General features: G+C 45.2%; 1 protein-coding gene across 18 annotated transcripts in view; it reads left to right on the top strand.

Moving 5' to 3' along the window:
* Positions 1-12,034, top strand: part of ca10a (carbonic anhydrase 10 (inactive)a) — a 211,321-nt gene that overhangs the window by 150,712 nt on the left and 48,575 nt on the right. Inside the window, exon 10 of one of the 18 annotated variants that reach the window (XM_088287352.1) lies at positions 8-850. The exons of the other annotated variants lie outside the window; for them this stretch is intronic. Coding sequence (XP_088143478.1) covers positions 8-27 — 20 coding nt within the window. The 3' untranslated portion in view covers positions 28-850. Of the gene's footprint in view, positions 1-7; positions 851-12,034 lie in introns of those variants that run through there. 18 annotated transcript variants of the gene reach the window in all.

Raw genomic sequence — 12,034 nt, 5'->3', positions numbered from 1 at the left:
TTTTGAGGCAATTTCCCCCGCCTTTGAGAAAATCCTCTCACAAGGCACTGAAGAGGCCGGTGTGCACAACGCCTGTGTGGCTAATATAAATAGGTGAGGGAACGTTGCCTCCATGGACTTCCAGTATAAGAGCGGGTCTTCCGTACGTGCAACGTGTCCTGCGGACATATAGCGCTGCACCTCTGAGTGCGCATCAACAGTGATGTCTTCCATCTTGCGGATATTTAATGCAAAGTAACGCCAATAACTCGATGCTTGTTTTGAGCGTCCATCCTGTTGACAGATGCGCTTCCTTATGAACACAGTTTGGTGCGCGACCGCTGTGTCGACACGATTCTGGTAGTGGTCACGTGACTTTCTCAAAGCAGTACGCGCACCGACGCGGGGTTTGCCCTGGAAACTCGGCGTGCGCATCGACGCCTCAGTGTCGCTGGACCCATCACTACATTTCTGTAATTGGCTAAGGCTGAGTGGCTCCCAAGAAGTCATTGCTATAATCCTTTTGTGTTATTTTTATTTCTTTTGGGTATATTGATGGCATGAGAGATACATGTTTTGTGTTAATCTTATTTCTTTGTTTCATTGTTTGCTTGTATGCTGAGTTTTTTTTAATTTTTTATTTGAAACCGTGACTCTAAGGAGTGTGGTGACCAGTGAAGTCCCTCCCCTGACCTTGTCCAGTAGGCTAATGCCAAGACACCTTTTATTGGTTAGAGTCCTTATTGACATTGATTCCTATTAGTTTCATGACATCTGTCAATGAAATGGGGTGATGCCTCTGGCAGCGATTCTTGATGGGATTGAGTTCTGGTGAACTGGCAGCAGCCGGGCTAGTGCGAACGTGCTAGCGGGAGCAGCCGAGCTAGCGCGAACGTGCGAGCGCGAGCAGCCGAGTTAGCGCGAACGTGCTAGCGCGAGCAGCCGAGCTAGCGCGAATGTGCTAGCGCGAGCAGCCGAGCTAGCGCGAACGTGCTAGCGCGAGCAGCCGAGCTAGCGCGAACGTGCTAGCGCGAGCAGCCGAGCTAGCGCGAACGTGCTAGCGCGAGCAGCCGAGCTAGCGCGAACGTGCTAGCGCGAGCAGCCGAGCTAGCGCGAACGTGCTAGCGCGAGCAGCCGAGCTAGCGCGAACGTGCTAGCGCGAGCAGCCGAGCTAGCGCCTTGTAATTTAGAATTAGAAATTAGAATTAGAAATCCCTTTATTGTCATTGTACTCAAGAGTGCAACGAGATTAGAGATATGCATTAAAGACGGAAATAGCACCCTCAACTGGTGTTGCGCCCTTTGAGGCAGCGCGTCGTATGGCCGTAAAAATACGTTATTTTTAGTCGCCACAAGCTGACACACACACGGAGACCCAGAGAAGACCAACCGTGACTAGCTGCAGTAGCGTATATGTACGACGGCAAGTGGGGGCAAGGAAGCCAAGCACGCAGTCGCCCGGCGTGGTGGATAGAGTGAGCCAACACAGTGCATGTTGGTGGATGAGTATTGGAACGAACTTGAAACAATGGAGATAAAAAGAATGCCAGAACACATGTCACGAAAAAGTTCAACCAGCAAGAGAGAACACACGCGCACATAGCGTAGCACACGCGTTTGATGGTTGGGAAGAAAGTTCGATCAGGTTTCTCCTGTGGGCGTATATTTTTGTGGGCGTATATTTTTGCGGCCATTATGGTGTTTTCTACGTGAATTATTGTTTTGATGGGCCTGTGACCAATTAGGTCTGTCAACACCAAATTACGTTTGTTGGGCGCTGATTTGCCGTACTGTCACGAAACAGTGTTGTTTTCGTCAACGATGAAGATAACGAAAATATTTTGTTAATGCCCCTTTTTTTTCCGTGACGATAACGAGACGATAACAAGCTAAACGAGGTTCTTTAATGAAGAAAACATTACGTGACGTACATGAATTTTCGTTGACGAGACGAGACGGAACGAAATTGTTAGTGTGTGGTTCATCAGACGCTCAAACTTTATCACATCCCTTCCAATTATACATCTAATCTGTCTTTCAAAAAGTTGCAAGGAAGTGCAACCTATCCTTTGTTTGGGCACACCCACCACCGGGACAGGACGCATGCCCCGCGCACGCACACTCTGGCACAATAAAACACAAACATGTCGGCGGTCATTTGTCTCTGCTCACACACACTGACACGCTTTCATATGACGGACCATGGCGACAATGACAATAGGTAGGCTACTTGGTTCTGAAGTAGACATGTTTGATACGGTTTGCACTTGTGCTACTGTGTTGGAACAAGTCTACTACAAGTCAATGTTGTCTATACAATTTTATTTTATGTTGCTTTACGTGAAATAAAGCTACAAGAGTGGCCAAATTAAATGTTTTGGTTCTCTGCTTATTTTGGAGCAATGAGCATTGATTCTGTTGTTACCACTTTTATCTGTAATGCATAATCTTGAGTAGTTGATCAGAAAGTCTTTGCTATTGGGTGGAAACCTTGCACGCCTATTTTGAACTAAAACGGACTAAAACCTTTTTGAGTTTCCGCCAAATAAATTTTCGAAAACTAGACTAAAGCTTTCATTTTGCGTTTCCGTCAACTAAGACTAGACTAAAACATTTTTGAGTTTTCATCAACTAAAAGTATCACGAATCGGAATGACTAAATGTGACAAAAACTAATAAGCGTTTTTGTCCAAATGACTAAGACTAAGACTTAATCTAAAATGCCTGCCAAAATCAACACTGCACGGGACCTCCTTATGGGATTTGTAGGAGGCGCCCTCAAGTTAGGTAGGCAAGTCTTGGCTTACATTGTAAACCCCTGCCTCTGTTGGTTTCGCGTATGAACATTTTAGCTTTGCATTTCCTTTAGGAGTGCAGCTGTGAACTTGTCAGCGTCTGCGGGCACAAGCCCAACTCCAGGTAGTGGTTGAGGTTTGGTTGTAGATTTTCTTCAAAAAGCATTTTTAAATCTTGATATTTGTTCATTATGTTTATTGTGACACCCGAAATATGCCTCTCGCAAGCGACAATAATATAGCTGAGGTGACTCTTATCTCCCTTGTTTAATGGACAAGGAAGCCGCCATGCCAGTTGCGGCTTGTGGGCCGCCAAATTCCAGGACCATTGCTTTGCGTCTTCTGGATTGGCTAATTTATGAGCAGGTTGTCGCTCGATTTGTTGATTCACTGCTTGAATGTAGACATCTTGATAAGGTAGAAATTGTCATCAAGTGTAGTTGCTGGGAACCCTTTTAGATAGTAGTCAGATATTCTTACGTATAATGGGACACCCTCAGTTCAAACTTTTGAATGTTGTTTGCCAACTTGTCCAAACCTTTCCAGGTCATGTTCATGTGCACTCCTGGTTGTGGAGTGGGTGTGTGGCTACTTTTGAAGGGGTTAGGAAGAGTGTGGCACTGGGTCTCATGAGTGCTGGCGTTTGTGCCGGAGGGCCCAGGAAGACGCCGGTCACCGGTGAGGTCCTCCATGCTGGTTCCGGTTCACACACTGGCAATGGTTTAAGGGGTGGTACTGCCGCTGTCGTTTTACTTGTTAGTCAAGGCAAGTCACGTCATCAGAGGCTTTGTCTATCAACAAGCAGCCTTACTGCTGGTCCTCCTCAACGCATAGGGATTGGTCTCTGGAGGGTTGGTCAGTCAGTCGGTTCGCTCAGATCTTAATCTGGTCATTTTCGTGGCAGTGACATTGAATACATGTTCTTGTTTGCAATCTTTGTTCACATACAAAGTGACCGTCTGAGTCAATTCGCGATTTATAACGGTCATGTAAGCATCTTCAGCAGGCGAAACAAAATGGAAACTGCTAATTTTGCTCGTTAGCACGGTGAGGCATGCAACAGGTCTGTATGTGATGCGATTGGCCGACCGATCGTCACAATGGGCACCGCTGGTGGAGTTGTCTCTGCTCAGCAGCAGGGACCAACAGTACGGATAAGATCTTTATGATCAGCGTACACGGTGAACGGTTCTTGGGAGCCTTGCAGCCAGTGTCTCCATTTTTGGAAAGCCAGGACCTCCGCCAATAATTCTCGATTGCCCATGTCATAGTTCGCTTCAGCCGGGCTGAGCCGACGGGAAAAGAAGGCGCAAGGGTGGAGTCTCTGGTTGACTGAAGAATACTGTGACAAAAGCGCCCCCACTCCTGAACCTGAAGCGTCTACCTCTACAATGAAAAGAGAATCAGTGTTAGGATGACGCAACGCAGGTGGGTTCGTGAAGGCTGTTTTGAGGTCTCTGAAAGCGGTTTCAACTCTCTGATTCCTCATAAAGCGAGTCTTGACAGGGGTAATACGAGTGAAGGGTAATGCTTTGCTTTGCATTTCTAATGAATCAGCGTTAAAAGTTAGCGAACCCCAGGAAATAATGCACCTGTTTGCGGTTAGTAGGTGTCGGCCACTCTACCACGGTACCGGTCTTGGCTGGATCTGCCTTAATTTGCCCTTTCTTGACTACAAACACTAGGAACTGAACTCTTTGTGAAACTCACACTTCTCTGCTTTAATGTACAATATGTTTTCCAGGAAGCATTGTAAAACACCCCAGATGTTTTGTTGGTGTTCCTCTAAGGCAGGGGTGTCAAACTCCAGTCCTCGAGGGCCGTTGTCCTGCATGTTTTCCATCTCTCCCAGCTGCAACCCACCTGATTCAAATGAGCAGGATACTTATCAGGCTTCTTCAGAGCTTGCTGATGAGCTGATCATTTGAATCAGGTGGGTTGCAGCCGGGAGAGATTGAAAGCATGCAGGAAAGCGGCCCTCCAGGACTGGATCTTGACACCCCTGCTCTAAGGAGTGCGAGGAAATTAAAATGTCGTCGAGATAAACAAAACAACAAACGTTCAACATATCTCTTAGGATGTCATTGATAAGACTCTGAAAAACTGCTGGGGCAGTGCGATGCAGGAACCATTACCTCCAGCGTGTTCTTACTTGGAAGCTCCGAGAACGTCCGGTCATGATGGAGGAACGGCAACTATTTTCAAGAACCATTTTGAATGTAACCAGTGTGTATTGGCTACATCGATCACCAGCTTTGAGAGTACGCTCTTTGAAGTTGGAAGGGCTGCTCCTGTGCTCTGCGCTGTCATCAACAGACCTCCTAAATACAACGAGGAGTTTCTGAATGACTTTTCAAATCTTCTTGCCGAAATCATGCTAAAATATGATCACGCCCTGGTGATGGGGGATTTTAATATAAATGTGTGCTGCCCTGAAAATTAGTGCTGTTCCGATACCGATACCAGTATCGGTAACTGTGCCGATACCGCCTTAAAATCTGGTATCGGTATCGACGAGTACCAACCAGTATTGTCCCGATACCGGCTATCAACTCCCACATCCTCAGAGATGAAAGCATGCGAGCAAGAGGCCACTGGATTTCACGCATCACTGAAACAAAAAGGTGTGCCATGTTGAACAGGCTGGAACTTGGGATCCAAGACAACAGAGAGGGAAGTAGAAGTCAATAGACAGCGCTTCAGGCCAGTAGACGCACTGTGTGCGTATGATAAGCTACCATGGTTGAAGTTTCATTGTAATTGAATTAATTGATATTAACATAACGACTTCCCCGGGTGTGGCGACGCGGAAGTTGTTCACCTCCGTAGGAGTGCTCATCGTAGTAAGCTTGCACTACTTTTACTGCTTGGACATACTTTTTATACTTTTTATTATTTTTTGTATACAGTGACTGTTTTAAATTTTTAACCTACGGACATGCTCCCACCGGTGAACCGGCCAACTGTCAAACAACTGTCAAACAGCTAGCATACTCCTGCCTCAGACTAGCCGCTGCCAGCCCGCCGTGCTAGGCCCGGTCACCGGACCCGGTTCATAATGATGCAGGATGAAACAAATAAAACAATCTCTGACCTGAGAGAGGAAGTCCATCTTCTGACGGAAGAACTCTGTCGAAAAGAGTCCCTCATCTCGTCTTTCACAACCCGTTTCCCACAACTCTCCGCCGTTATGGATGGGCATTCCAGCGGAATCATGACAGCTGTGAGTATGACTGAGGCTCCACTGACGGACACGGTGAGCACGATTTAGGTGAGCCTGGGGAGCACGATTTAGGACAACAAGGTCGGGATTCTCTCCACAGAGTTCACGGTTCCCCTGGCACTCATTCTTCACATCCTCTGCACTCACCAACCACCGTCATTGTTGGCGACAGCATCATTAAACACACACGCTACATTGGTACTATCACCCGCTGTTATCCCGCAGCCAAAGTCACGGACATAGCTAACATCCTGCCAGATGTTCTTCTCTCTCTTCCACCATCTGTATCCCGGCTTGTTGTCCACGTGGGGACGAATGAAACAGTGCGCCGAAAATCGGAGCAAACCAAGCGAGATTTTAATGTCCTTTTTGACCTGCTAAAAACTTGTGGTCTGTCGGTCTGGATAAGCGGCACTTTACCGCCGCTATCCCCCGGCAGCGAGCGCTTCAGTCGTCTTTTAAGCCTGAACACATGGCTCATACGCACTTGCGGACATTTCGGTTTTGCTTTTATTGACAATTTTAACCTATTTTGGAACCGTCGTTCCTTTTACCAACCAGACGGTTTTCACCCGCGCTTCCTGGGTAGCTCGATTTTAGCAGCTAACATTCATTATGCAGTTGTCAATCACGCTCCCAGCTGACTCCTATGGACAAATCACTCTGCCTGTGTTCCCACTGATAATTTTAACAGGGTTTTAAAATCAACATTAGACTCGGTTGCTCCACTTTTAAAAAAAAACATAAAAATCAAGACGATACCCCCGTGGAGAAATGATTTAACTAAGAAATCAAAAAGAAAATGCAGGAGTGCAGAAAGGAGGTGGAGAAAGAGCAACCTTACAGTTCATTATCAAATATTATGTCAACAACTCAAATCCTACAATAAAACAGTCAAACTGGCAAGAATGTCTTTCTTCTCAAATCTCATTACAATTAATAAAAACAACCCTAGGTATCTTTTCTCCACCTTCGATCTTTTAACCAGCTCTGATCTTAAAAAGTCCTCACAGACAGGGACAGACGCTCTCTGTGAGGAATTTGCAGACCACTTCAGAAGTAAAATCGATGACATAAGATCCAGTCTGTTAGCTCATCAAAATGTAAATTCTATTAACGCTGGACAGTCATTTTTACCAGAGGAAACACTGGAAAGTTTTGCCCTGGTTTATGCAAGGACACTTGGTCAAGGTTTCTCCCAGGTAAATCAAACAACCTGCCTTTTAGATCCAATTCCCACATCACTTTTAAAAGCTTTTTTATGGATTTTTTGAGGAACAGATTTTAAATATAGTTAATTGCTCTCTTCAGACGGGTGTCTTCCCCGCTGCATTTAAAAAGGCGGTGGTGAAGCGCAAGAGGAGCAATTCAGACCCCAGTGTTTTAAATAATGACATACCTGTATCCAACTTACCGTTTTTAAGTAAGATTTTAGAAAAAAATGCTTTTCTGTTGTTAAATTATTTTTTAAATACAAATATTGTTTTAGAGAAATTTCAATCTGGTTTTAGAATGAATCACAGTACAGAGACAGCTCTTTTAAGGATTTTAAATGATTTCAGGTGTTTTGCAGATGCAAAAAAACTCACAGTTTTGATGCTACTGGATTTAAGTGCCGCCTTTGACACAGTAGATCACCACATTTTATTAAATAGACTTAAAAACCTACTGGGCATCTCTGGTACTGCTTTTAACTGGTTTTATTCTGATCTCACAGAGAGACGTTTCTTTGTAAGTATGGATACTGTTCCTCCAAAACCCATGAAATTAAATGTGGGGTTCTCCAAGGTTCAATTTTAGGCCCAATACTTTTTAATCTGTACATGCTTCCTCTTGGGGATGTCATTAGGAGACGGCATCAGCTTCCACAGCTACGCTGATGACACACAGCTGTATATTGCCATGTCTCCGGATAACACAAAGCCTATTGATACCCTTTTAAATTGCATTTTAGATATTAAGTCATGGATGGAAGAGAATTTCCTACAGCTCAATCAGGACAAAACAGAGGTTTTAGTTATCGGTCCTGAAGGTCAGAGAGAAAAACTTTTACCAAAACTACAACATTATAAATCATCACAATTTGTGAAGAACCTGGGCGTCATTTTTGACTCTGAGCTCAGTTTTATTCCTCATATTAAAAATGTAACCAAGATTTTTTTTTTTAAGAATATAGCCAGAGTCCGCCCGTTTCTCTCTCAGGCTAACACAGAGGTGCTGATGCATGCTTTTATTTCCTGCCGCCTAGATTATTGTAATGCCCTGCTCTCTGGTCTTCCCAAAAAGAGTATTTCCAGTCTACAACTACATCAGAATTCAGCCGCACGGGTGCTGACGAGGACCAGAGGGCAGGCACATATTACACCAGTTTTAAAATCGCTACATTGGCTCCCCGTGTGTTTCAGAATTGATTTTAAGGTGCTTCTATTAGTTTTTAAATGCCTTAACGGTCTTGGGCCGTCTTATTTATCTGACCTTCTTTTCTCGTATCAACCCTCGCGGACCCTGAGGTCCTCTGGCACCGGCCTGTTAATTATTCCTAGGGTGAGGACTGGAACACATGGCGAGGCTGCATTCAGCCATTCTGGTCCTCGTCTATGGAATAGCCTGCCGGAGGTCCGCAGAGACTGTTGATATTTTTAAAAGGAGGCTCAAGACTCACCTTTTTAGTTTAGTAAGCTTTTAAATAATTTATCTTTGTCTTTTAATTCAGGGCTGTCATTTTATCTATTATCATTGTCTTTAATTTTTAGCTTCTTTGTCTTTTAGTATCATCATTTCTGATTCTGATTGTGATTATAATTTTCTTTTATATATTTTACCTCCAGTGTTTCCTCAAGGGGGGCCTCCGCGCTGGGAGGTGTGGCTGGCCTTCTCGCAGGGGGCTTCATCCCGGAGGCTCCTTAGGCCCGGCGGACCGGGGCCCTCTGCACTATGTGTAGGGTCTACCCCGGTCAGTCTGGGCCGGGGGTCTTTGTGTTGGCGGAGCTCCCTGTGGCCGTGGGCCGTCATCCCTCTCAGCGCGGATGACCTACCCTGGGTACATTTTCTCATATGGTTTCTCTGTGCCTTGCCATGTCTTTCTGTCTTTCTACTAAGATGGTTTACTAAGTTGTGTGAATGCGAGTGTTCTGTGTGTATGCGAGTTCAGGCATGTATGTGGATGTGTTTATGTTGGGTGGGTGGAATGGGTTTTAGTTTTTTGTAGTAATTTGGATGTTTTTATTGTACAGCACTTTGAGCTGCATTTAATGTATGAAAAGTGCTGTATAAATGAAATTTGATTGATTGATTGATCGACATTGGTATCATGCTTCGATCGCAGCAAGCCATACGCTGAGGGAAAATACGAGGTGAAGCCTTATCCATTGTATAACGTTATTAGTCATAGTCTACTTATGACTAGTTTGTTGAAAGAGGTCCTTAATTATGATACCTGCCCACATTGGAGGCAGTTGCTTGGGACTTTGCTGTCAAGAGCCAGCAGTCTTGTGTCGCGAGGGGATCGTGTTTGCTGGATTTTTGCCTCCTGACAGGTATTTTGCCTTTGGTTGACACAGATCTTTATTTACTACTTTAATGGAGGAAAATGTCATTCATTAAAACGTTTGAGTCTGGATATACTCGTCTTTCTGTGCGCTGTCGAAGCTTGAGCTAGCGCTAGCATGCTAAAGTCATCATCATACTTCCGCAGACTAAGTCCGCGAGCACGTCCCTACGGCAATGCCGCGCATGGTTTGCCTTTATAAATCAAAGGGACCTAGATGACTTGGCGATGCATATGATTGGACTCGATCAGGAGGGTATTGGCGAAAGTTGTACGTGCGTGTGTAGTGTTAAACCGTTCCTGCTTGCTGCCAATCCATGGTCGGGAGACGCTCCTCATACAGAGCACAGAGAGAGAGGGATCGCACTTTAGTCTAGGGCTGAACAATTGATGATCATTTTGGGACTGAAATCACGATCTCAGACCTCGTGTTTTCGAGATCATAAACGTTGCGGGTTGTGTCCACGTTTACGAAGCAGGTCACGACGCACTGGGGATTCCCCCAATAATTTCTTTCACCGTTGCTTGAATGCTCTGCGCCAATCTGTTTTGTGCCACTGCAGTATGGACTTTATTTGTACTATATGCAAGTCCGTGCACAGCAGCACCATCGAGCTGCGTGATGACAAATAAACGTTCCCACTAACAAGTAGCATTTTAAATGAGGAGGCGAACGGGGGTCGCTAAGTGTGCTAATCGCTAAAGTGAAATACAGATTCGACCCAAAATAAGTGCTTAGGTGCACAGTCGACTTTAAACTGATGTCTGGTTAGAACTGCGTTAGGTTGGAGAACCAGCAGCTATGAACAGAAATGTATTTCAATCAATACGTACGAAGACATAAAATGAGATGACGGCTACATTTGCAATTTTGCAGACGCTCTCAGACCGGAAAACTTAAACGGATGGCGTCGTCATGACGAAGAGTTCGATGTCAAATGTATATCAAATATTTATCATCTCATCTATAATATTTTGCACCACAGAGTACTGAGTTTCGAGAGCTACACAATAATAGGTCTCCAAATTACGTTTTAATAAATTTAGCTTTGCTATGGCACAATGATTTTATTGACATAATCTGAACTCTACGTACACATATACATTAGTACAAAATGTAAAACATTTGGGGGTTTCTAAAATGCATTTTCAAATACACAATTATACATAAATATTCTTCAAATTTCAATCAAATGTAATCTTATAACCCAGTGTCCATGAAAATGAAAACCATAACTGATATAAAGTGATCAGAGCATGTATGTTGTGATGGTGTTCGGTGGTCATATTGAAGATTTAACAGCCTTTGTGCGTATGGTGAATGAATAATTTTACATCCAAGTGAGTATGCAATTCTTCAGAATTACAAGAAAAATTGTGCTTATTTTGATTTTTCAAAAGTATCGGTGCAGTATCGGTATCGGCAGATTCTGCACAGCCAGTTAGCGGTATCGTTATCGGGACCCCAAAAGTGGTATCGGAACAACACTACTGAAAATGGACTTTTCGAGACTCATGGACTCTTTCAATTTGGTGCAGTGCGTGTCTGGCCCCACTCATAAACAGGAACATACGTTAGAACTTGTCCTTACTTTTGGTTTATCCATCCATCCATCCATCCATTTTTTGCCACTCATCCAGGGTCGGGTTGCAGAGGCAGCAGCTTCAGCAGGGAAACTCAGATTTCCCTCTCCCAGCCATGTCTTCCAGCTCTTCCGGGGGGATCCCCAGGAGACATAGTCTCTCCAACGTGTCCTGAGTCGTCTTCGGGCTTCCTGCCGGTGGGACTTGCCCGGAACACCTCACCAGAGGCGTCCAAGAGGCATCCTAATCAGATGCCCCAGCCACCTCATCTGGCTCCTCTCAACGTGGAGGAGCAGTGGCTCGACACTGAGTCCCTCCCGGATGGCCGAGCTTCTCACCCTATCGCTAAGGGAGAGCTCGGACACCTTGCGGAGGAAACTCATTTTGGCCGCTTGTATCCGAGATCTTGTTCTTTCGGTTACGACCCACAGCTTGTGAGCCTCTGTGAGGGTAGGAACGTATATCAACCGTCAAATCAAGAGCTTCCCCTTTTGGCTTTGCTCCCTATTCACTATGACAGACTGATACAGCGTCCGCATCACAGTGGACGCTTCACCGATCCGCCTGTCGATCTCTCGCTCCATCTTCCCCGCACTCGTGAACAAGACCCCAAAATACTTAAACTCCTCCACTTGGGGCAGGATCTCTTCCCCGACCTGGAGTGGGCGCACCATCGTTTTCCGACTGAAAACCATGGTCTCAGATTTGGAGGTGCTGCTTTTCATCCCAACCGCTTCACACTCGGCTGCAAACCGCTCCAGTGAGAGTTGGAGATCACGACTTGAAGAAGCCAACATTACCACATCATCTGCCAAAAGCAGAGATGCAATCCTGAGGCCACCAAACCGGACACCCTCATTACCCCGACCTTTGGTTTATTTATCTCAAATTTGAAAGTGTTGGACG

Source organism: Idiotropiscis lumnitzeri, unplaced genomic scaffold (assembly GCF_059441095.1).
Source record: "Idiotropiscis lumnitzeri isolate Australia: NSW breed Sydney's pygmy pipehorse unplaced genomic scaffold, RoL_Ilum_1.0 HiC_scaffold_40, whole genome shotgun sequence".
NCBI classification, from domain to species: Eukaryota; Metazoa; Chordata; class Actinopteri; order Syngnathiformes; family Syngnathidae; genus Idiotropiscis; species Idiotropiscis lumnitzeri.
Note: the sequence above shows the minus strand (reverse complement) of the source record. Positions and strands in the feature narration are given on the sequence as shown.